General features: G+C 42.5%; 1 protein-coding gene across 4 annotated transcripts; it reads right to left on the bottom strand.

Annotated features, from left to right (window-relative positions):
• Window positions 1-12,709: 12,709 nt before the first annotated feature.
• enc3 (ectodermal-neural cortex 3) lies at window positions 12,710-26,042 on the bottom strand. Of its 4 annotated transcripts, XR_009795766.1 has the most exons (5): window positions 25,703-26,042; window positions 22,112-23,147; window positions 21,242-22,020; window positions 17,158-19,579; window positions 13,873-17,053 (listed from the first exon to the last, which is right to left on the bottom strand). XR_009795766.1 is itself a non-coding variant. In XM_061825272.1 (4 exons), exons 2-3 carry the CDS (start codon window positions 23,132-23,134, stop codon window positions 21,274-21,276), a joined length of 1,770 nt encoding a protein of 589 aa, XP_061681256.1. In that variant the 5' UTR covers window positions 23,135-23,147; window positions 25,703-26,041; the 3' UTR covers window positions 12,710-13,866; window positions 21,242-21,273. The 4 variants fall into 4 exon arrangements, 3 of the variants coding, with proteins under 3 accessions (XP_061681256.1, XP_061681257.1, XP_061681258.1); XM_061825272.1 differs by lacking the exons at window positions 13,873-17,053; window positions 17,158-19,579 and adding an exon at window positions 12,710-13,866 and having other exon boundaries at window positions 25,703-26,041; XM_061825273.1 differs by lacking the exon at window positions 17,158-19,579 and having other exon boundaries at window positions 13,879-17,053.
• Between the last annotated feature and the right edge of the window lie 415 nt (window positions 26,043-26,457).

Below are 26,457 nucleotides of genomic sequence, written 5' to 3'. Positions count from 1 at the left end.
TTTTTAAATTGAAGATTTACATGTGAAAAAAAATCAGCATTTCACACAAAATTTTGCGAAAGTTAAAATGTTGATCGCAAGCATCCTGGCACCTATCCCAGTTTTGAGTGAGAGATAGGGTGCACCCTGAACTGGATGCCAGCCAATCACAGGCCACAAAGAAACAAACATCCATCCATTTTCTTAGTCGCTTATCCTCACGAGGGTCATGGGAGTGCTGGAACCTATCCCAGCTGTTAACGTGCAGGAGGCAGGGTATACCCTGAACTGGTTGCCAGCCAATCACAGGGAACATAGGGACAAACAGCTGCACTCACAATATAACAAAAATAGGAAACTGTCAATGACGAATTCGTCTTTGGGTTATAATATATTATATTATGTGGCTTCTCGGCCTTCCTCTGACTCCGGAAAGATCTGGCGCTAATATCAATGGTTTCTCTGTTGATATGCATGGAAATACCATTGAAATACCCCTCGCTGAAATACTTCAATACTGCAATACTAATACCTGCTGTCTGCTCTTCAATGATATTTCACTATTCGGTAAGAATGCGAGTGAAAAATCAGCTGGTAAATCGGACTATTTCGCTCTCGACTTTTCTTCCTGCGACGCCATTTTGTCTAATGTTTGTCTGAGGTTAGCAACAGTGGGGTGACGTGACTTCAGGAGGCATGGTTAAGTGCCCTGTACGGAGGGGTCAATTCCCAGGATCTGTCAACACAGTGCAGTTGGACATTGTGAGGGAAACTTCAGTGAAGGGTGCTTCCAGAAGTCCAGAGTCATCTCTACAGTATTGAGTCTGTTTAGCTCCAGGTTGTGTCGGTCACACCACAGATCCAGCCGTCCGTTGGCTGTGGCCGACTGCCGATCAGTCAGTGTAGTCTGCCTTTCGCCCGAAGCTGGACCAGCCTCCTGGACCCTATGACCCTGAACAAGTGGCGTAGAGATGGTTGGATGGGCGTTAAACACAGTCACTTGTGGTGAGTAAACATTTTTATGCTACAATGGTCAGGATGTTGAAACGTTACTTAAAACATTGGCTGTGTAATAAAGGTCAGCTAAATGTAACCAGCTGCCGTGGAGAATACTAATGTCAATCACAATTCCAAGCCATCGTGTGCTCAATGTTTTGCTTTGTATTGGGAGACAAAATCTGAGTTACGAACGGGCCTCAGAAACATTGAGTGAAGTGAATTCAAACACATGGAAGTGTTATGTTCTGGCATGTGGGCAAGGAGAGCCACAGTCGGCCATGCACTTTAAACTGTTTATTGAATGGCGTAAACTTGTCAAACATTCCGACTGAACTAATTGACCAGCCTGACTCAGCACCTGATATCACTTGGCCACACCTCTTTACAGTACACGTACAAAGTAATTGACTTTTAAAAATACACACACACACATGCACACACACAAATTTTTTTCCAGTTGTCTGGAATGAGTTCATTTTTTAATTAGTATCTTTGAGAAAAATGGATTTGAGTAATGAGCTTGGTTGTGGAATAAATGAAACTCTTAAGGTAAACCTGCTGCTATATTTGTTATGCAAAGAAACTCGTTTTAAATCCAACCAAATTGAAGGCCAACCACAGATCCAGGAGTGGATCTTGTTTAAGCTTACATGTTCCACAGTAATTTAAAAAAAAAAGACTTTCCACAAAAATCAATTGAAGATAGTTAAATGTGCAATGAAAAATGCCATGAAAACATTACACAGTACAATAGTAGTTATGTATATAACGTTGCACATTGGGTTTTAGTTTTAATTTTGGGGTATATAAGTGGTTTCCAACATGACTAACTAAGATGCGTGTTTTTAACCGAGAAATGCAGATTTAGTCAAAAGTGAAAGACTTTTCATCAGCCAACAACTGGAGCCTTTCTTCACACTCGATGGATTTGTGGCAGTCACACACACACAGCAGACACGAGACGAGTAGTTCTTTTGCTCCACTGGTCACGCTGTTGACAGTCTGTCTGTCTCACTCTGTTTGCTCCTCATGACTCCACTTGGAGACCTCAGCACAGGGGAGGGGGCAGGAAATGTGTGTGTGTGTGTGTGTGTGTGTGTGTGTGTGTGTGTGTGCGTGTGTGTGTGCGCACATGCAAATGTTTCTTCACAAACATCTCTCTGCAAGTATCTTCCTATCCAATTCATTGGATGAGTTGTTTTAATGTGTTATGATGACCCCAATATTGGCCTTCTGCTTTTGAATACTTTAATAGTTTATGATTTCAGTCAGATTGACATAGTATCGATTGGTTTTGTATGATTTTTTTTTTTTTTTTTTGCTGTGTTTTTTTTTTTTTTTTTAACAGAACTTTTAAGTATTAATATTCCATGTCAACAGCACGATAGGCTATGTGGTTATCATGTATGCCTCCCAGTTCTGATGTTCAGTGTTTGGACCTCAGATCAGGCCTTTTTGAGTGTCGTTTGCATGTTTATGCATGCATTTATTTTCAGTTGTGCAGCTCTACCTATAAGTATTGCTACATGTGTTGCTACTCTGTTTGTGTTTAAAACCAACATTGATGCTAATTCTTAGCACTAGTTCCTATGGAGTTTCCTCACGTAAGTTAGCATTAATGTCGCTAACTTTTGCTTGAATCTCTTTGATTTATGTTTTGTTTCACAGCAACCTTTAACTGAAAGTCAACTAAGAGTTTCAACAATAAGTTTATTTTTTTTTTTTTTAACAATGACCTGCCACCAAGCAGCACTTGTACCTCAAGTTTGCGCTTGCAAGTCAAACCAGATCCATGGCTCGTATCTTGGAAGACTCCTACATTAGGTCAAATGACCCCTCCGTACAGGGCACTTAACCACGCCTCCTGAAGCGACGTCACACCACGTGCGCTGACGTAAGACAAACAATTCGTAAAAATGGCAAATACAATACAATACATTCTGAACTGAGACAGACTCCATGCTTCTGATTTCATTCTAATCAACGATATATTATAGATTCTAAATACAATACATTCTTAACTGAGAGAGACGCCATGCTTCTGATTTCATTCAATCATTCACACGTAGCAATGTTATGCTAGCGGAGAACGTCTCATTCATTTATACGAGACGTGTATTAAAAATCAAATTTAGGGCATATCTTCGTGCAAACACAGTCTGGTTAAGCTTCGGCCGCGAGCCAGCAAGAAATCGATACGTTTGTGCAGTCCGATCATCGCTAAATATCGCTCAACAAAGAATAAGTGTGTCAATCGTTCACACGCAGCAGTGTTATGCTAGCGAAGAACTTCGAATTCATTTATACGAGACATGTATTGAAAATCAAATATAGGGCATACCTTCGTGCAAACATGTGTTCCGGTTGATATTAGATGGATTTAGTTGATGATGCGGTCTTCCACAAAGTTTGACCCATCGAAGGCATTTTTGGTACTGGGTCTTGGATTTTGGAAAGGGTACGAATCGAACTCCACCAACTAGCCTTTCAGGATACCTGTCGTCACTATTACAAAGTCCGTGACTACACCTCTTAACCATATTTTTTGTTAAATAACCCAAATACGCGATAAAACGCTAACTAAACCTATACTGGACCATGCAATGTTGTCTGAGAAAATGACCGGAGCAAAAACGGGCTTTGGTGTATGCAGATCTCTGGCCTCTGATTGGTCAGTGACGCGGATTGCGCAATATCCACGGAGGGGTCAATTGTTTGTCAAAGAAGCGACATACTTTATGTGCCCTGCGATTGAGTGATGAGTCCATGGTGTACCCCGCCTCTTACCCAAAGTCAGCTGGGATAAGCTGCAGCTCACCTAACCTAATAAAGACAAGCAGTATAAAAAATGGTTGGAAGTTCAGTGTCAAACAGGAGTAATTATTTTAAAGGCTAAGTGAGGTGATATGTTAGTGTAGTTGAGGCCACTTGTAAGGTCATTTGTTACTTTGTCCTCTGTGAGGTTGTTGACTGCTCTCCAAACTTCCAGAGATCTCAAATGAGTCTCTCTCTTGATCCAAAATAAGGGTGCTTAGCTAGCTTCTAAGCATATATTACAGGAACACGGTTCTTGTTGTGGTCGCTACGCTTACTGCAATGTTTCAGCATTTCACTGCAGTTAGTTGTGGCTTTCTACTCTATAGTTTGGAAACATACATCATGATCTGGCTTGTGGGGTGTGTTAGCCAGATGAGTAAAATGTCAATAGTGTGACATCATAAGGCTGCAGTGTGACAGTGTCCAATTTAAAAAAAAAAAAAAAAAAAACAAGGTGCAGGACATGGTTAGAATCCTGCATTGTGACATTTTCCATAAACAACTAACATTCGTGTTCTTCCTCCAATTCTGTTGTTGTGTAAAGGAGATCTTGTCTGTTGACCAATTAAAGGACTGCAGTGTGCCACGTACAAGTACACACCCTTTCACAACTATAGCGTATGGTACTTTTCTTTTCAGTGGCTCAGTCGCAGGGCGCCAAAAAGTATTATGTCATGCATTGTTTATTTTGACTTTTTTGCTTAAATATGTGTTTCAATGAACTACAGAAATTGTACTACCATAGTTTGGCACTTCCCGGCAGCAAAAGCAGGTTCTACGAGGTGCTTGCTTTGTCCGGGCATCCAAGTGTGCCCAACCGAAAAGATTTTGATGAGGTAAAGCAATGATTCTCAAGGTGCGGTACGACCAGTAGTACACAGGCTGTGTGAAGTGGTACTTGAAAGCATTGCTGAATGAAATACAAATAAAATGTACAGCATTTAAAACATGAAATGGAATTTGACATATTACAATGAAGCTTGTAGTTATGCAAATATTTACCATTTCTTTCATCGAATAGAATTTTTTTTTTTTTCGAGTATAGTTCCGTTGTATTAAACTTTAAGCTTTACTCCACTGTCTCCAGATTGCTGCAACGCATGGACCTTCTGTTTCCTCTCAAATAAAATGTTTGAGTAAGAAGTAAACACAGGAGACCCCTGATCACTTCCCTTGTTGTTGTTGTTGTTGTTGTTGTTGTGTCTCGTGATGTGATGCGTGATGTGTTCACCATGGTGCGGTTTTTCTGATTTCCTGAGAAGAAAAACCGACCACCCTAAATTGAGTTGAGTCAGTTCTGCGCTTGTGGTCTTCGATTACATGAGTGCAGACCGTGGGTTTGATAATCTACTTGATGTCCATTTAAGGTTGGTCATAACAAAACAGAAATATTTCCACAAGTGTCATGATACAACCACAGAATCCACCTTGGTTAATGTAAAACTCCTGTTTTACCGTATATATTACATTGTAGTAAGACACTATCCATAAAAAGCCTTTTAGGATGCTTAAAATAATTGAAAAGAACATTATTTGGTACAATAGTAGCTATGAATACAACACACGTGCATTTGATTTTACTGTTAAGATTTTGGTGACAGCAAAGCAATGAAAATGTATGGAAATAGTGTTTCACCAACACAAGGTAAAGCAATATGCATAATATGATTATAAGCATTAAAAAAATACCAAAAATATGAAAGTGTTTATGTGTACAGTGGCTGAAATAATTAACATCACCTTTTTTTTTTCACTATACTGTATATTTCCCAGGGTGCTATTGACATGAAAATTTCACCAGGTGTTGGGAACAACCCAAGTAAAACAAAGAAAGTAGGACAAATGAAATCCGAAATGAGGTTATGTGTAATAGTGTGAAATGAAAAAGGTATTAAACACAAAAACTGGTATTTGTTGCTTTTAAATACTTTGTGTAAAAGCCTTTGTTTGCCCATTATTGTGAATGTTTTCTGAATGAGCTGCAGCAGTTTAATGCTGTTTTGGGGGAGTCGAGTCAGAAGACCATTGGAACAGTCAAAAGCACGAATCACCTTCACCTTGTCTGCTTGGCACATGCAAGCCTTCACTCTGGGTAATCAGCTGGTAGAAGGCTGCTGTAGTAACTGATTTGATATAAGTGTTGAAAGTCAGATTGGAAGCACACCCAGGTTTCAGACTTTGTCTTTGGCTTTTAAAGAGAGTGATTCCAGGTACAACAGGAAAGTCTTATCTTGGTTCTGTTGGGATTTAATTGGAGGAGGTTTTATTGAATTTAAACACAACACCTCAATTAATCTGTGGTCTTCTGGAGACACTGCTCGATATAACAGTGTATAACATGGGCATAATTTTGATAGTCAACATTGAGGTTCTGAAAATTTTGACCCGAAAGTAGCATGTACAGGCTGAACAGAAGGTGTCGGAGAACTGAACCTTGAGTGATCCCATATGTCATTGCCATTCGGCCCCCATTCCCAACCTGTTATGATCTACTGCAGGGCACCATTGCGTCAAGGTAGTGTTGGTGGATCACTTGACTGCCGGACAAAAGAAAGTAAAAAGACTAAAAGATACCAAACGAGCTATCAAGATCTATCATTACACAATTCAGTGAAGCCATGGCTGAGAATTTGACTAAGGAACTTTGGAAGGACATCACAGGCTGCGAGTGCTTCTCACTGCAGCTGTATGAGTCTACAGACCTGAGTGACACAGCTCAATTTTGATTTATTGAATTTTAATCTCTGTGCTTGACAAATTCATATTACCGTGTAAGCAGTTGGGAATGCACGACTGAGCAATGCAAAGCGTGCAGGATAAATCCCCCCACCTGTGTCCGGTCTTGGGGGTTGGTTGCTTGAAAAGTAGATCCTGTGGCAAAAAAAGTTTGGGCATGCCTGATCTACTGTAATCATCACTGCACTGAGATCCAAAAGACAAGAACTGAAGAAGAACACCTTTCCCCAAGTCAGTTTTCAACCTTTTATCATTTTCCTTTGATAAGTGTTGATTCTGTCCAGTGAAACCTGAACCAGGAAACCTCATTGAAATTTGTCAAAAAGTCCATTTTAAGTGTGCAGTTCATCTCTTGTGATTGACCCGTTTAGGTCACATGCTGTGATGATGTACTCACTGTTCCTCCTGGATCCTCATACCACCTGTGCCACCGCATTTTTGATTCATTCATTCTTGATTTTGCAACACAAATGTAAAATGTAAAAGTATATATTGTTTTTCCTTTGTTCCTTGTTACAGAAAGGAATGTAAAAACGTCAACCGAAAATAACCGAAATGTGCTGTGGAAACTTCATGCTGTGTCGTCCGAGCCAATACCAGCCTCTGACTTGGAAAATAACTGTAGCACATTTTCAGTACTGCGTGCTTGGGTTGCACTCGAGCATAAAGGCAAATTAACTACACAGTGATGTCTACGCGGTCACCGCATGCAAGAGTGTAAAGAGGCCTTTAGAGTGCCTCGTTACCTCCTGGCATTGATCTGGTTAGATAAGCATCAGTTTTTTTTTCCAGATTATAGCAGTTAGTATTTGAGCAGGGCCTGGTTTCACAAATTCAGATGACACACACAGCCTCTTAGAGTAGATCCATCGTCTTGAGTTTGCATCCTCTTATTTATACTTGTATTGTTTAATGATTCCAATTGACAGCCTTCTCTGTAGTGTTTTGAAAATAAAATATTTATTTTCACTTTATTGGATTTAAAGTGGCAGCACGGTGGATCAGATGGTAAATCTTTGGCCTCACAGTTCTGAGGACCCGGGTTCAATCTCGGCCCCGCTTATGTGGAGTTTCCATGTTTCCTCCCACATCCCAAAAACATGCAACATTAATTGGACACTCTAAATTGCCCCAAGGTGTGATTGTGAGTGCGGCTGTTTGTCTCAATGTCCCCTGCGATTGGCTGGCAACCAGTTCAGGGTGTACCCCACCTCCTGCCCGTTGACAGCTAGGATAGGCTCCAGCACTCCCCGCGACCCTTGTGAGGATAAGGGGCAAAGACAATGGCTGGATGGATAGATGGATTTAAAGTCCCAGCAAAAAATACCAGTCTTGAACTAAAAGTTGTCCTTGGATATGCACACACCCTTAAAATTGACCATGTCATGGCACCTTTCCAGCATCAGCCCAAATTTCCATACTTCGCTGTCTTTCCTGTCACCAATCAGATTGAACTGCTGCTGCTCCAAAATTGGAGGGATCAGCCACCAATCTGCTATGTCCAGAAGGCGCACATTGATCCACCGTCAATGGCGGACGAGTCCTGCTGGCCCCCCAGGGACAGTGAAGGGACGTTAATTGTGGCCTCATCAAGGCGTCTTTGTGTTCATGCAGGACAGGCAGGGGGCCCCAGCTGGGGGGGTTCAGGCCACACCGATATTTGAATGTGGAAAAGTCTCTGTCCGTTACACCTCACTGCTTTATTTAACAAGAAGTCCCAACTACGCTCCTCCCACCTCATACATGCACAAAATCCCCCCCTTCCGAAATACGTACACAGATTGTTATGGCAGTTAGTGCCCCCTTCCTAATCTTCTTTTTTGTTCCGGCGGCCTCTGATGTTCTTTTGTCTGCAGCCGAGATTCAAACGCCTATTTATTCACGCTGGTTAATGGCGTTGTCGGCAGGTTGTGTTTGAAATTGCTCGGGTTGCGCATTTTACATCACAATAGGAGCCATTGACTGGTCTGCCAGTCCTGTCCTCCTGGTCGCCAACTACCCCAGCGCCACTCTTCTTTTCAAATAGACATGCATCATCTTCTTCTGCACTTGTGCATTGTCTTAAAGAATCCATAATTAAAGCTTGGATGAGTGGCTGCACTGCCCATTTAACACTTTAGTTGCTGGCTTGTGAGACTGCCTGAGTAACTTCTTCACCCAAAAGCATCCGCCAACACATTTACGTACACTTAAAATTACTTTATAAACGTTTAGCAACTTTTCACAATGATAGTACAAATGTGTCTAACATTGATACTGCAGAGTATGACTAATGGACACAGTCACAGAGTTGTTCTGATGCCTGTCCTTCGTTATTGTAGCTGTGTGCTGCAAGGGGTCTGAATACTTTCCATCCATGATCATGGAAAAGCTTGTTTATTTCCATAATTCCATTCAAAAATGTAACTTTCATAGATCATAGATTCGGGACTCACAATTTAAACAGATTCAAGTATGTATTTGTTCGTTTGGACATAATTCGGTCGTCCAGCTCATGTGCGCACACACACACTCACACACATATAGAATTCTAGTCAAGTGATTGGTTGGCAGATTCGAGCAGCTTTATTTTCCTTTAAAGGGACATTGTCATGGAATGCATGATTTTTAGTATGTTATTAATGAAAAAACGGTGGCCCTCTAGCTCAGTGGTTTAGAGCACTGGTTTGGTAAACCAGGGGTTGTGGGTTCGTATCCCACTGGGGCCTCCACTCCCTGAGAAGGGTTGTGTCAGGAAGGGCATCCGGTGTAAAAATTGTGCCAAACATATATATGTGTTCATCTGAGATGACATGCTGTGGCGACCCTGAAAGGGACAAGCCGAAAGAAACTTGCTATTAATGAAAAAACGGCAGCTGACATGGACCCGTGTGTTTTTTCACCACAAAACAAGATTTTGACATATACAGCTTTTTGTAACTCCCGCCATGAAAATCCTCTCGAGGGATTTCTTTTCGAGAAGAAGCAGGAAGTGACGTACATGGCAGGACCGCCCTCAAGTGGACTCGTTTGTTTCCATTAGTTTTAGCTCCGGGAAGGGAGCTCGTTGTTCCGTGTTAGCCAAAATGCCGGTTTGTTCCATTGCTAGACATTGATTGAACACTCAGGAGGACGGATTTACCCTTCATAAGTTTGCAAGTGACCCGGTTCATCGTGAAAAATGGATTGCACGGGTGCAGAGGACAAGAGCTTTGTGGGTTCCAAATGACAGGTAGGTGTGTATACAGCTACTAAAAAAAATAATAGTTTGCGGATCACGTAATTGGTCTCTTATAACGTAACAAAAGATCCGTGTACGTATGACAGGCACGCTAAATGTGTCGATGTGCACGTCGGACGGTGTCGGGCTCGCCGGCGATGGAAGAACACTGCTGACAATGCCGCACTCAGCTGCGTGCGACGACAATGCCTTAAAGTGCCCTGCTCGACGGTGTTGATCACCGCGTACTGTGGCGGCTGTGAACAACGCCCTGAAGCAGCCTGGCTCGCCTCTGTGATAAGCCACCTCGGCGCCCAAAATAAGCCATACCGGCCGGCTGCAATGAGCCGCAATGGCTCATCTCAGCCGCGGAAGTGGATCGGACGGGGAGGGGGTTTGGCCGTGATCCCATATCATCTGAATATGGCTCGAAACAATAGTGTAATATTGCCCCGGTAACTTCACACGTTGTGTGATGTTTTCCTTTTCGAAAAGAGCTTCCGTGTCAGAAGGGGTGTGTTCGTCTGCCATAGTAGGGTCCACCGCGTGTTTTCATTTGCGAATGTCCGGGTGACGTCACGGACAGGGGATGCAGCCAATATGGCGAACACATGGATGTCGTAGAATGACACTTCTGCAACTTTGCGCATGGATGATGCCCTCTCCACTCATTTATTTTTTCGTATAGACATTGAAGTGAATGATGTTATATGTATTTTTCATTACAATATCTATTTTAGAATGTTTATTGGGATGACACTTGAGGTTTAAGTGTCCTTGGTAGTATAGTTGAGATAATTATCCTGCTGAAATGTCCACCTGTTAGCACGGTAGGGCACCTGGTTAGTCCGTTGACCTCACAGTTCTGAGGACCGCCATTCAAATCCTGACTCTGTCTGTGTGGAGTTTGCATATCCTCCCTGTGTCTGTGTGGGCTTTCTCCGGCCATTCCGGTTTCCTCCCGCATCCCCAAAACATGCAACATTAATTGGACACTCTAAATTGCCCTTAGGTGTGATTATGAGTGCGACTGGCAACCAGTTCATGGTTTACCCCGTCTCCTTTCCGATGACAGCTGAGATTGGCTCCAAAACTCCTGCGACCCTTGTGAGGATAAGTGGCTCAAAAAATGGATGGATGGATGAAAATGTTCACCCTTGCTTCATTTCATCCCCGCAGATAGCAGCAGTCAAGTCAAGAATGTCTCGGTACATTTGCTGAGTCATCCTTCCTTCAATAATGTGAAATTTACCAGTACCGTTTTGGATAAGAATAGAATTAAAATCAGCTTTATTGTCATGAAAATGCATGCATGCATCCACACAAAATTTATTCTCTGCATTTTCCCAATCACAGTGAACAAACACACTCATTAGTGGAATACACTGGAGAGGGCAGATTGGGGTATCGGTGTCTATATATTTATACAATACTTACAATTAAAAATGTAATGATGAATCTGAAATTACAAATTCAAAAAAATGGATGCCGAGATAGCCTCTCAATTTGGACAATGCCGTGTGTACGGAATGTAATATTCTCCTTTTGCAGTGACATCATCATGTAACGGAAACATCATTTCGCCATTTTTGGCAACAAATGTGGGCCGTCTTTATCAACATCTCCGTAAAATGAGTTGGCAACGCTGACTCATACTGACATGAACATGTCCACATGCTTCACTGAGCGTGGGGTGCGCCTGGCATGATGTCACAGATTCAGTGGGGGATTTTCAGTCTCCTTTTCTTTATATCCAATTAACAGTCCCAGTTTACCTCGGCTCTCTTGAAAAATATTCAACTTGGATCACTCCATTTTTAGGCTTTAAATTTTGGGAATTTCTGATTCGTATGTTGCATTTAATATAACCCACAGGCCCCTTTAAGTGAGGTGCATCTGAGTTTGTTTAAATATTTAAAATATGATTTCACGGCACTCGAACAACATGCAGAGGAAATTTCCGTTTGGTATTCAAATCCCTCTGCACACGACTTGCAAACCCTCCATCCATTTTCTGAGCCACTTATCGTCACAGGTTTGCAGGAGTACTGGAGCGTATCCCAGATACCTTCAGACAGGAGGCAGGATACACCCTGAACTGGTCGCCGTCCAATCGCATGGCACACATAAACCTACAACTATTTGCACTCACATTCACACGAGCAATTTAGAGTTGTCATTTTACCTACCATCCATGTTTTCGGTATGTGGGAGGAAACCGGAGTGCCCGGTGAAAACCCACGGAGGCACGGGGAGGACATGCAAACTCCATACTGGCGGGGCTGGGATTTGAACCCCGGTCCTCAGAACCGTGAGGTAGACGCACTAAGCAGTTGCTCCACCGTTCCACCCGACTTCCGAACAACTTGGAAAAACATTTCAACGGGGCAAAATTACGTTCCTGAAGTCTCATGAAATAGTAAACATGATACAAGTGATGACTGAAAAGAAATAAATCAAATTATAATGAATAAATCATGGTAAAGACAAGAACAGGTGTTTTATCTTCCATCCCCATATTTCATAAACCTTGTTAAAACATGTTTTTGGAGGAGGACTGCTCTTTATTTCTGGTTGCCTTTTTCACCACCATAATGGATTTTTAATAAAACAATAAAAATAAGTGATTGAGTGTAGTGAATAGAATTTTAGATTTTTTACAAAAATTTTACAGCAAAATCATGATATACTTGAACTGTATGATTTCTCAGATGATAATCGTGGTTTTATTTGGAATTATGATTCTCCAAATTTTTGAGCTCCTAAACATGGATTTATAATCTTAAAATGGATGCACTTCTTGAATGGTCGACATTTTTTGCCAAACCTCTTAAGATTCACGTTTACACTGTGGTATGTTTTCAAGTAAAATGATCAAAATCTGATTGTTGGAATACATGTGGGTCACACTTTTTGTTTGTTTTGTTTTATTGCTGTGTGAGCAAGCATCCCCTGGAAAACACGGCAAGGACACTGCTATTAAAAGGATGTTTCTTTATTGACATAAAAAGGAAGTAGCAGACAAACAAATTAAGACAAATTAAGTTAGCTTGATTCAAAACGGCTTCACACGAGCCAGTGCCGGGTTAAGACAGACGTAATAAAGTTAAGACCACAAAGAGCGCTTGTACAAACTGTGCAAATCAAAAAGAAATGATCCATTAGTAAGAAAATATACAAACTATTCAATCCTTTTGTTTACATTTCAAATGAAAAAAAACGTTACAGTAGCTAGAAATAACAAGACATCTTTAAATGAGGATGTCACAAAGTTTTACTAGTCAGGTTTTGGCAGCGTCTGTGTGTCCACTATAACCACCACTACAAAAAGAAACACACTTTTGAACTTTCAGATGGAAAAACACTGCTTGATGTCATCTAAAAAATAAAAACAAAACACCTTTGTCAGGAAACGTGTACATTCACAGAAAGAAAAGCGTTATTCAAAAACTAACAAAGTGGTCATCTCTCTGGAGCGAATACAGTTAATCCCTCTTCATGCAGTAAAAAAAAATATATATATACACAACCCTGAGACAGAAAAATAAGTAACTTCTTCAGCTGCAACGGGCCTAGCCAGCTTGCATTTTCATTTCAGGAGGAAGATACAAATTTAAGATGGCCAAAATTGAGGGAAGCCCAAGTCCAACATCTAAAAATAGAGACAGGAAGTTGTACTCTGTACAAAATCCGACTCTTTTAGCACACGTCTTCTCGGACTCTACACGTGTCTGCCAATGCAAAAGCCTGTCCAATGGGAGTAAGTCAATCAGTCACCAGTTCCATACGTTACACCTAAGTGAAAGCCCACTGTGACGAGGAAGGACGTGCTTTTGGTTAAATGTTGCAGGACTTCAGTCTTAATGTCGTTCATTCCCACAGAGTTGTTGAGTTCTGGCGTTTCCTCCTCCGGGTCCCCCCCTGGCTGTGCTTCACATGTTACAGAGTGCATGGCAACCACATTGGTTTAGGGGGCTGCATGGGAAAGTTACATAAGACCTTCTGGGTAAATACATCCGGTGGAAGGAGGCGACCAAGACGCCCTTTGAGTCTTCACTTTCCAGGAACCAAGCCAGTCCAATGTTGACGATACCGGGAACGGCGGCGGGGAACACACGGGTCCTTCACACTTGTTGCTGTGGAGAGAGGGTAAAAGACGGAGATTAATGTTCTAGTCCAATGACGACCCGGCGAGGGTACATGACCACACAAGAATGCACGGAGGCCTCCAGGTCTCCCCTCAGCTCGTCAAAGTGATATTTTATAACGTTTACCATTAGCTCATTAGGTGTAGTGTTAATGGCACCACCACCTCGGTAGAATGTGCCGAGGCATCCGCGTCGCTAATAAACATGCTACTGTTATTTTCACCAACTCTGCTGAGAGTGAATTTTCTCTGTAATGTCACATAGATTACTCTTGAAAAAATAAAGTTAAATTATCTAAAAATGCCCCCTTAAAATAAATTTGAAAATATACTGTAATTCTATTTGAAAAGCGCAGTAGTGGTTGAATTCCAATCTAATGGCCTCAGATGAGAGTGGTCAGAGCCTTGCCACAAATAGTGAAAAAAAGAACGCAAGTAGCACCCCCCTCCTCCAAAATATTTGGAACTGCCAATATTATTGGTTAAAATAAAAAAAATATGTACACCACAAACTCCGATCCCAAAACAGTTTTATAAAACACTGTAACTTGCACTAACAAACCAGGCTTAACTTCCACTCGACCAACAAAGCTTGAACTCCAGTTGAGACGTACTATATACATATCATACTTCCTTGACACCAATTTACTATACCACTACTATTTACTATTCAGACAAGTTTTAGTGGAATCTTGTAGCATCTTTGGGTATTTCATAAAGAACAAAAACAACAAGAAATTTGACGAGGTGATTTTGTGAATTCTATTTCATCAGTGACCTGAGGTAGAACATATCGAAAAGTTTTTTCCTTAAGTCTTTGGTAGGGCTAAAATAATACAGTCAAGAGCTAAGCAAAGCTCTTATCACAGTAGAATTTTTGGAAGTATCTGAATTGCTTTAAATTGTTAATAATGAGTGAAAAAGGGAACCATCTTCACTGGTATCCAAAATCTATCGGTGTGGAAATGCATTTTTTGCATAATAATCCTCATTGTTTATCATTTACAAATAAACAAATGGCAGTGAAGTCCTTGGAGGAGGTAATGATCTCCAGTGAAAATCCTTTGCTTTAACTGGCCAATGCATGAAGGCCTCCCTTTTGAATCCGTGTTGACATTCCTGCAGCGGTTGAGCACCATTTTCACAACTCTTGTTAAATATTTGGCATCGGTCGATCTCCAGCTCGCACCGCAGATAGTTCAGTGCCCTGCAGTTAGCATGGAATGTTCCACTGGCTATTCGGGAGGGAGGAACACAATTTTTACCCCTAATTGTCATCGTCAGCGGATGAATGCTTGCTCTCTAATCGACAGTTTAACTGCGGTTGACTTGTTTGGATAACAAAACAAGAACCAGCAAAGACTGCACTGATCCGCGCCGTAACGCCACTGTGGTTCACACAAGGGAGTGGACGGCGGACAATTGGTGTGTCCTTTGTCGCCACCACTGCTTTTACCCAAATAAAGCTCAGTGACAGGCTGCACTTTGTGAGGGTGTTTGTACTCTATATCAAATAAATACAACAATGACAACCCTTTTCCACCAGTGGTGCTTTACAAGGACTTAGTAGAACCTGCTTTTGCCAATTTTGCGAAAGTAAGTGGTAGGAAGTAGAAATCCTGTATCTGTTTTCAAATGTATGGGGTAAAAGTCGTAAATACTTCATTAAAGTACACATAGCCTAAAAAACATGTACTTAAAGTAACCACAGCAGTGTGCTCTGTGTACAGGTTAATGCCTGCTTTTGTCGAGTGCTTCAGCTTCTACTACCCGTTTACTCTTTTGCAAGTGGAGATGATGACAAAACTCCTTCCCACTTCTTAGTACTTTACTGAGTGATGACCATCGTTATTTTTTAATCATAAGGGTCATCGCTCTTTCATACTCAGCTTTCAGCATCCAGCTGCCAGTCATTTTCTGGCCTAGCAATGTGGAGCCGGTGACAAGTTTGTTTTGACTTCCAAATGCTTTACAGAGCAACAACCTAACTTAGCAAGCCAACTTTTTACAGGCACAATAAGCCTACTTCGCAACACAAAGAGTTGTCACCGGTGCATTACTCACCTACTGTGTTTTTGTCAGTCTTCTATGCCCTAACCGCAAAAAACTACACACTAAAAACATGCCAGAGCAGTAAACCGGGTCAGGTAACCTTGTGTTCATGTGTGTATAAGTGCTGTGGTCCTCTGAACGACCCCCCTTCATCTCCCTGAGTACACGCTGAGGTGAATCCTGCTAAATGGAAAGCTAATTAGAATTAAAAGCATTACTTAACTTCTTAGGTTTATTATGGGAAGCAGTTCAAGCCTAATCCAGACAAAAAAAACAGCTTGTGGAAACTGTTGTTGAGTTGAGTGTAGGACTGATCATCCATTCGTACATTTAAACAACTCTTTACTAAAGTCTTTAAATCATGACATTTGCATATACTATTATTATTATTATTATGATCATCATGTGGTTGTTTTAACCCGAGCCAGCATTGTGATTGCTGTAGGTAGCACATCGGTCTCACAGTCAAGAGGTCCTGGTTTCCAATCTTGGCTCAGGCCTTCCTATGCGGCGTTTCCATGTTCTTCCTATCCTTGAATTGTTTTTCTCCAGGTAGTCAGCTTGGATAGGAGACTATCTGTGCTTTGGGTACAAACTGGTCTACAACCAGTGACAGTCATACCTATGGACAACTTTGAGTCTTCATGAAACCTGAAATGCTTTTTTCCGGAATCAGGGAGGAAGTAACTCGAGAAAACCCACAGAAGCACAACCCAGCATCTCAGAAAGGAGAAAGTTATCAAAAGCATAATAACATGTCCTGACTACTAGTGAACTACCAACAATAATCACGAACCACTAAATAATGTACAACACACATGTAGAACATACTTCTCAAACAAATGGCATGTGCACAATGGCACTCATTTTTTTTCTTTTTTTTTTACATTTTCTGCTTTCATTGAGGTTCCATCTGCATCTTCCCATGTATTCACAAGGCCACCTTCTTCAGTCTTTGTGTCCAGCAAGGCCGTCTTGTGCCATGTTTACTAATGACCATCTAGCATTCCACTGCATTGACCTTCAAGTGTGTCACAAGGATTTTTGTGTTTGCGTTGTTTGTGCTGTAAAAAAAAGTGGTGAGACCAGCATCTTGGTGCAGCTGCAGAGGATAATGGGGCATCCTTGGGGTAAGAGACAAGAGACAAAGAAGGCCCCTGTAACTCAATACTCACCACTTCAGTACTACTTCAGAGGTGCAAATATTACGTAATTCAAGATTAATTACCAGGCACAGACACACTTAGGCTCATGCCAGCTGGCACACCCGAAGAGGCCTCTGGAACTGTATGATGGCTCGTCGCTTTTTGAAGGCCTAATCAAATTAGCGCAAGTGATTATTCAGCCATTTGGAGCATCTCCCCTCCCCTCACTTTCTCTTACTTACAGTGCAGAGAAAAGTCCAATAAAAAGTCCATTAGAATTATGCAAATCAGCACATTGATTGCTCAAGGGACTGGATGCCAAGTATGTGTGTGTGTGTGTGGGGGGGGGGGGCATGGAGGAGGTTTTGCTTTACACAGATGCAATTATAAAAACCTCATTTGGTTTGGGCTCCTGATGGCCCTCACAGTGAGGCATTAATAAAACATTAGTATGAGTGCATGGGGGCCTCGGCACTCCTCCTCCTTGATCCTACTGCGACCTTTCTGTTTTATAGCAGCTGTCTTGGGATGCCACAAACTCCCCGAGAACTCCCCCCGGGCGACCCCCTCCCCTACCAGGTGTACTCTATCACACAGCTTAAGTTGAAGCAGTCAAAGTGGTGTTTGTGTTTGTGAATTTGATGTGATGACTAACGATGATTGGGGTGATGGTCTAGAGACAAAAGTGCGAAGCATAGATTGCAGTCATTTGTGAGGTTGTCACAGTTCACTGGTTTCAGAGTGTGTGTGTGTGTGTGGGGGGGGGGGGCAATGTGTTGAACTTGATTCAAAAGTCTGGTCGCATTCTATCTGCCAGCACGCTGTGACCAAAAACTGTGCACATATTAAACTTGTACAGGAAAAACACTAGTTGGAGGTGTGACCCTGACTTCTGAACATTTTAGAAAATGTACACTTTGCTGGAGAAGTGACAACAACAATAGCCCCAAGGATGACTCATGGACACACTAAACTCTGCCAAGTGGCCTTTGTTTTTTCAGATGGACAGTGTAAGCATTTACAATGTTATTTTCAAAAACTTTCACTTAGAGACTAACTTTCAAATGTTTGCTTATTCATGCTCCAAAGTGTTTATTTTTTTTTTTTTTTAATCAGCTTCTTTATGGCCCTCTAATTCAAATTTGCATTTGCAACCCACCCTCAGCCTAAAGCAGCAAGACAATCTTTTTGCCTTTGTCATGCTTTTAAGTAGTTATGTTTCAAATGATAGACTAGCTTCACTCTGCATATATACATTTACTGCTGTCAATTTTCCTTAAAAAAGGACATTACTGTATACGGGTTAACCTGTCTTGCCGCACAGTTGGTTGGAAGTCCCTGTCCTGGATGGAGTTTACAAGTTTTTTTCCTGCAAAATGCATGCAGTGTGAATTATTGTTTGTCTTCATGTGCCTTGCAATTGACTGGCGACCAGTCCTGGGTTTACCCTAACTCTCACTCAAAGTCTGCTGAGATAGGCTCCAGCTAATGAGGACACATGCAATAGAAAATTGATGAATGGAAATGACACCGGAGCCAAAACCGAGGATTACATAGTATAGCAATCTCATTCTGGCAACATTCACACATCTTTATGATTAAGAATGACGGACACACTTTCATTCCTCCCAATTTAGAGTAAGGTTGGCTGGCTCTTTTTGAAAGGACAGGCAATGTCAACAATGCAGCTGCCTGTGTATCTGTCTGTGTACATGAGAGAGAGAGAGAGAGAGCGAGAGAGAGAGAGGAAGAGGAAAAATATTGATTGGCTTAAGTTTCACAACTGCATAAAAGCACAAATACAGAACATGCACAGCTGAGTGGAGGTTTTCAACCCTAAACATTAAGTGAAACACATGCATGCGCTACAGACACACAATTATTCTTCCCCTCTGACCCCAGCTGAAAGTTGAAAGCCTCTGGAGCCAAGTATTTTTAGGCAGGCATTAGTCCTGCTGCCAAAGCCGGCAAAATATAGCTTTGCTTCTTCTGGCCTTATGTGCGCTGCACCAACAAGTCCTTGTGTGTGTGTGTATACAAGCGCAGCGTAGCATTATTTTATTTGGGTGCAATGTTATACATTGCATTACACAGATAGAAACACGGAATGCACACATAGACAAGTTCTCCTGCTTCAACAAATGGAAGACCTCTGTAAAATTCCTCTTTTTCTTACCCCACCTCTGTTGTAATTTAATGTAAAGGCAGTGTGGGCGGTCGCCACGGTAACTGTAAAGGGATGCGGTGCCTTGATCTTTTCAAAGGCAGCCTGTCTGCCTCCATCCAGGCCCCCCCAAAAAACTAAAATGCTTGCCGCAGAGACAGTGGGCCTCAGCAGCAGTCATGTTATAGCTCCTCCCGCCCCCAGTCCAGCTCACATCACAACCAGCTGTGTACAGTCGACACAGGCAGCGCAGCAGACGCCCTCACTAGCACTCTGCTATACGTCACCCTTTTGGCATCGCACAACAGCCCCATATGGAAGTTGCAATCTTCTTTACCAGACTGAAAAAAAAAATGCGGTTGTTGTCAAGTCCCCGAAAACGACCTGTCAAAGTGAAAATAGCGTTCCTAAAGGAAAGGCACTACACAGAGGGAATTATTTACATTATATACACTCTGCACTTATGAAGATCAAAACTCTACTTAGACTTAAGAAGCCTCTAAGTTGAAAAGAATGTATAAAAACCAAAAAAATATGGGCTGAGATAAAAAATTCCTCAAAACCAACGCGTCAACAGCCCATAAACATATATGCACACAGATGCAGCTGCAGCTTAATGACTGTCGTCATCATAATAAAACCCAGCCACAAGTTTACATTCAACTTAAATTATCAATATAGACAAAACCAACAATCAACAGTAAAAAGACACCATCTCATGTGACTGGTGAATTGCAGAACGCTACAAGTTTTTGAGTGAGGACTTGGGGGCGTGGGGGCTTACTCCATAGGTTTCATGAACAAAGTACCGGCAGAAACTCAGAATGCCTCCATATAAAGGGTCACTCGATTGACATTGCCGAAACGTAAAAGACTGATCTGCCTTAATCTGATAAAAGTGCAGATTTTACCTGCTTATATTGTGGTTCACTGTTCGAGCCCCCACCATAGTGCAGATTTTTACACACATTTAATGTTGCATGCCCTCAGTTTAGTAACAAAATTGTGGACTCTGCCGAGTTTTCCTGGAAGAGATGCAGTAGAATTAAAAACTGGAGAAGGAGGATCCTCCTTCAGTGAAATACAGTTCCATGCTTTGCTGTTTTAATATCCATTATTCCCAAAAAAGATGAGACAACTGAAAATAATTTCCTCCCCACTGCAAAAAAAAAAAGTTTGGGAACCACTGGATTAATGCACGTTTCCATTAAGATTGCGGACTTTTGGGAGACAATATTATTATCGGCCATGGTTTGATTCTGAGATTGATCTTGTAGTGTTTAAACGTACAATATTGATTTCTCTTTCATTTAGGGATTAGACCAGAGGATGTCACCAATCTTTTTCAACTATGGGCCAGTGAAGCCCTTTGAGACTCTTTAGTGATTAAGAGCTATACAAATAAACTTGACTTTTAGGGTTCTATCCTAAATTTCAACTGGGGGTGACAAGTAAACAATGCGAGCAGGAGAAAGTGAGGATAGGTGCTAATGTATACATTAAAAACTATGTTTTAATAAATGTAATTTGTTTAAATTTGATTAAAGTGAGGGGGAGGGACAAGACTACATAAAAGCATTCTGTTCTCTCTATGTTGCAGATTTTCACTTATTGTTGAATGTTTCCCCCGATTAACGGGGGTTCACTGTACACGCAAGTCCTAAACATTCTTCTCTTATAACCTGCAGAATTCTGAACGCTGAGTTCAGACGGATCAGGCCGGCTCATTCGTCTACCTGGCACTACAAGCACAGGCCTGATCCAATGACAGAGGGCCTGTCTTGCGGCACTCTGCTCTGTAATTAGCAACCCTGCTGACATTCCTCCAGCTCTGCAGACCAGAGTGTTTATCCAACACCCGGTCACCACAGTGGCTACATAATGTGTAACTGTAACCAGTAGCAACCCTGGCAACAGTGCAGGCTTGGAAACTGGCCTAGTCCGGCTCAAACTGACATTCACCTGTGACTGTGAGACGCGTTTTGGAGACTAGAAATACTCACCGCCATAGGAAGCTCAACAGGACCATGCGTTTCTAGGCTGACAGGTACTTCCATGTACTGACGAAGGCCGTGGGAATGAGTGAGTATGGAACGCTGGTCACGCTGTCCCAAGAGTCTGATGCTGGATCATAGCAGTCAAGGGTCTTACACCTTTGAGCCCCAAAGTACCCCCCAACCACATATAGTCTATTTCCTGACGCCACAGCATGACAGCTGATCCGTTTGGCAGTCACGTCGCCGAACTTTGACCACTGGTACGTCTCGCTGTTGAAGCGGTACGCGGAGCTGGCGGAGAATTCAGTGTCGCCCCCGATCACGACTACGTTGTTTCCAACTACCGCCGCAGCTGTGTAGCGCCAAAGCTGCGGACACGCTGCCGGAACGGACCACCGGTTCTGGCATGGGTCAAAGCACTGAACCTTGGGGTATTTGTCTCTGTTGACACTGGTTCCGCCGAAGGCAAACAGCTTGTTTTTAGCACCGACAACAGCAGCGTTGCTAACACCTTCTCTGAGAGGAGCCACCAGCGTCCATTTATTGGTCTGCGGGTCGTACTGCTCCACCTGTTTAAGTGACACGGATGGAGAGGCAGGAAAGGACCCTGCAAGAGAAGTGTGACCTCCCACAACATAAAGCATGTGGTCGAGCTCTGCTGATCCATGTCCAAATCTGGCAACTAACATGGGCGCTGCTTTGGACCACTCGTCATGCAAAGTGTCATAGGTCCAGACATCTTTGGAGGCCCCATTCTCAGAGCCACGCCCTCCAGTGACATAAACCTGCAACAAGTTCCAGATTTAGATTAAAAGTGCCAATCATAATCATTTTCAAGATTTGAAACGCTCAGATGCACTTCACAACGTAGCTTACCTTACAACCGATGGCACAGGCGCTGCATTCCTTTCTGGGGCTAGGGATGTCGGTCTTGGGAGTGATCTCTTTGGTCTTGTTGTCAATCACATAAACTTTGTCACACATGAAGGTTTGTCCTCCGAGTAGCAGCAATGCCTGACTGACTTTTCTGGGGCGTGCACAGAACCCCGTCACGATGCCGTCATTCTGCAGGATCCTCATCTTGCATCGCACGGCATCTTCAACAATCTCCCGGCCCACCTTGTGACACATGACCAGCTCTTCTGAAGCCACGTTATTGAGCAGGTACGTCTCGGGTAGAAGCGCCAAACGGACACACCGCAGCAGCTCAGGCAGCTCGCTGTGCCTCTGTTCCATGTCGGCCTTCACCCAGTCAATTACAGCCTCATACACCAGACTCTCGTCCTCTACCTCTAGCTCCTCACTGAGGATCAACTCCCGCACTTTGTCTCTGGGAAGGTTCAGGAAGTCCTCGGTTTTGTAGAGGGTAGGGAAGTTTGCAAGACACATGCGCCATGACAGCTCATACAGTCTCTGGCACTGATGGGCGTCTGACAGTAGCATCATCCCCAAACAGTTGGACTGGTGGAGGTTCTTTTCTAGAAACTCGGAGGCCGCATCCCTGATGTCATGGAACTGAAGCATATCACCCGCCTCTAGCAGAGACTCTGCATTTTCTTCATTGATGAGGATTCGGGCCGAATAGGCATAGTCGAGCAGCAGCTCCAGGACCTCCGGATGGAGAGAGTCGTGGAAGTTGACTTCGGCATCACGGCTCTCCCTCAGTCCACCGCTGAACATTGCCTCAAAGTATCGACTACAGGAGGCCAGGACGGCCCGATGGCATGGGAAGGCCCGATTTCCGGCTTTCAGGACAACATCTGTGAAGACTTTACGCTTGCGAAGTAGGTTGAGCTGGGTCAGGAGGCTGTCGGCATGCGACGTTTTGTGGAAAAGTTGGATATTCATGGAGCCGGAGCTGGAGCGAGACTTTCGGTTTTCGTGACTACTGACGGACATTTTGAATTTGAAGCTGGAGCACAACAAAGAGAAAGAAATTCACAAAATTAATTGTGTGAAGACTTGCTTTATCCACACACACAATCCTGAGTCATACCCTAGCAACGTAAGACACATTTTTAAATAAACGGAAAGGTGCCGTACTCTATCATGAACCCACAACATTTCAATAAAAGACACCCAGGGTACATTTTCCAACACCGTGAATGGGGGTGTATGGTAAAAGTATATGTATACACATCAATTTCTTGATCCAACAAAAAAAAAGGTAGCTACACAAATAGCAGGTTATTTAACAGTAATAAAACTCTGCTTGACGTGTTGCTACGGAAATGAACTTTAGACTTTAGAGAGTCAAAAGGCAAGCCGACAGAGCACTCCCATAGAAAATATCAATAAACCCTTGAGAATGTCCAAATAACTGGCCTTCATACACACCCCTGCTACTAATGACACTGGTGTGCCGCCTTATATCACATTTTTCCACCCCTATAAACATTTGAAGGCTGTGAGCCTACTGCAGCCACTGTGACAGCCAATGAATTACCTTGCTGGCTTTCCAACACCAGGCAATGTTTTAAAACCTGTCAGAAACAGACGACAGCTAATTTCACTCCCTTCAAAGTGCAGTCTCCACTAACCAGGCTAATTATTAGACTCCAAAGTAAAAGTAGTTTTGTTATTTTTGCTTTTTTTTTCCCCCCATAACAAAATGCTACATGCATGTTTCCAAGCTATTAAAGTCAAGTGTCAAGGGCACAAAAGCAGTACATTACAGGGGACCATCCCAGTGACCATGCATTGGACCCCTAAAGTACAATAATGCAGTGCTTATTAAGTTACTGCTATAGCAATAGTCCAATTTAGTCCATTGGGATACAGTCTATGTACATTCAATTTCTAAACTGCAGGTTAGCAATTGTGATTTTTACCAAGGTCAAAAAGGTACAAAACAGAATATTTGATAGTACCACAATAAAAGCAAGTCAATCCTAATCTAGGTTTTTCTAAAAATGTTGTACTGTAGGAACAACAGGGTTGTTCTAAAGTTGTTTGGTTTGACAGATGCAGTGCTTAATAAATTTGCTAGACCACCTGTCGTATCATCGTATATCACCATATGGGCTTTCAATTTCAGTGAGCTTTTCTCCACTCTGAGCAAGAATTTTCAGACTCAATTCACCTATTCATACGGCTCAATCAGAGGACAGACAGACAAACATCCATTCAAACTGAGTCTCACATTCACGTATGAATGATTTAGCTTTCGTTTAACCACGCATCAATATCTTTGGAATGTGGATGAAAGCCAGAGTACTGAAAAACAAACGAAAAAAAAAACAATGCAAGCAATCATGCCAAAAAAAAAAAACACAAACAAACCCAGAACCTCCCAAATGTGAGCCAGACATGCTAACCAATACTTTACCTTCCTGCCATGGACAATACACTATAAAAATAGTTAGATACAGAAATACATCTCATTGAGAAGTTGCAAAATGTAAATAGACTATGTAAAACTAGGAATAATACGTGCCTTTAACAGCCACTTGGTTAAAACATTGCTCCACAAACATCTTCCATCATCACACAGGAAAGTTGGAGTCAAGATTCGAACCCTTCGCTGTACTATAAGGCCATCATGCTAACCACTCAATCATGTGTTGCCCTCAAGCATAAGATTCAACCACTAAAACAACTTTTCCTCTTCAGGAATGGAAGAACAAAACTATTATCTGACAGTGTTAACAGGAAATAATAATCCATTTACTTTCTATAGTGCTAAAATTTGGAAAATTAGGGTCGCAGGTGAACTGGATGTAGTAAATCCCACCTGACTCGGGAGAGACTAGAGACACTGGACTGCACACAACCACATTTCACACTTACGAACAATTTTGCGTTTTCACTAAACCTAAAATGTGTATTTTGGAAGTTTGGCAGAAAAGTCACAGAAATATCAGGTTGAATATACATGAGATTCTAACACAGAATCGCTCAACTATAAAGAAAGATGTAAACACCACTGAAACACCGTGGTTCCTTCATGAATAGCAGTCAAGCACAAACACTTTTTTTCCCTGTCCAAGTACACTTTGACAAAAAATCTTAATTGTTGAACACTACTTCGTATGAAGTAGTGATAATAAAAGATCCCAAGACACATGACAGCATGCTAAAAGGGTACTTGTATGTCTGTCAAATGTCAGGCCTGCCACAAAAGTAGTGACGAGAAAACTTCAACAAATACGTTGAGTGTGCTATTCTTCAAATAATGGCTCACTGACGCAAGTTTAAAGCCATCTAAACTAACCCCAGAGCGAAACTTCGCATGGCACCGAGCGCCACTCGCCTCCATTCTCTCTTTTGTTTCACTCGGGATCACAATAAGTCGTCTCTTGAAAGGCAATGGACTGCGTTGGCTCTGCGTGGACGGACTCGGCGTGAAATCCAATTGGGTTTTGTGCACCTCTTCAAGAACGTGTGTGTGGGAAGGGGAGAAGGCAACTTGTCGTGCATGCGGGGAAACGTCGAGTAAACACCGTGTCTCGGTGGACACAAACTTACCTTCAAGCAAATGGCAGCGACGCGTCTCCGAATTCCGTCGAACGGCTTTCAACGAGTTCACTCGCAAGTAGTTCGTGGTTTGTTTCTTTTTTTTTTTTTTTTTGGTCACAATTCAAGCGAACCCACTTTCCCAGTTGAAGACAATTCTATTAGCTAAAGAATCATGGGGCACGGCAGCCATTTGTCTGGATCCCGCAGAAAGTTTGCAAGAGGAGCAAAAGTTAGGCCGTGAACTAGCGAGCCACGACAGCGTGCAGCGATCAAATGACTACGACGGGGAAGAGGAAGAGCACAAGGCAGCATTAGGCAGTCGCTTCTGGCCCCGCCCTCGAGCCGCCTCTTCTTCGACTGCTCTTGTCCAATCACACTCGAGCACCGCCATGCCTTTTTCTTCTTTGTCCACTTCATCAGCTCCATCCATGACACTGAGGCAAGGCAACAATGGGATAGTGGGTTGACACCGGCTAAAATGCTCAAAATTGATTGTAGTCATTGTTTATACCCCAAACTGTTTCAGAACACTTTGATATCAATTCAAAACTTGACACGCAGGGGCCAATGTATAATCTGAGGGGGTTCCCACGCAATAATATGCGAGGGGCAAGAAGTGGAATTGTCTTGCGCTCCAGCCAAATGACTTCAACAAATACAGTGCAACTCCACTTCTGGCTAACAGCCATGGGTTTCCAAAAAAAGGAAAAGAAAAAAAAACCTACACCACTACAAATGCAACTCCCTGCTGGATTTACACAACC

The sequence above is a fragment of the Syngnathoides biaculeatus genome, chromosome 7 (assembly GCF_019802595.1).
Source record: "Syngnathoides biaculeatus isolate LvHL_M chromosome 7, ASM1980259v1, whole genome shotgun sequence".
NCBI lineage: Eukaryota > Metazoa > Chordata > Actinopteri > Syngnathiformes > Syngnathidae > Syngnathoides > Syngnathoides biaculeatus.
Note: the sequence above shows the minus strand (reverse complement) of the source record. Positions and strands in the feature narration are given on the sequence as shown.

Excerpts from the sequence above, each read along its gene's own strand:
- enc3 (XM_061825273.1), bottom strand. The coding sequence starts at position 23,134 with ATGTCCGTCAGTAGTCACGAAAACCGAAAGTCTCGCTCCAGCTCCGGC. Across the intron at positions 22,021-22,111 it reads CCTGTGCCATCGGTTGTAAG|GTTTATGTCACTGGAGGGCG; the intron begins GTAAGCTACGTT and ends AACTTGTTGCAG.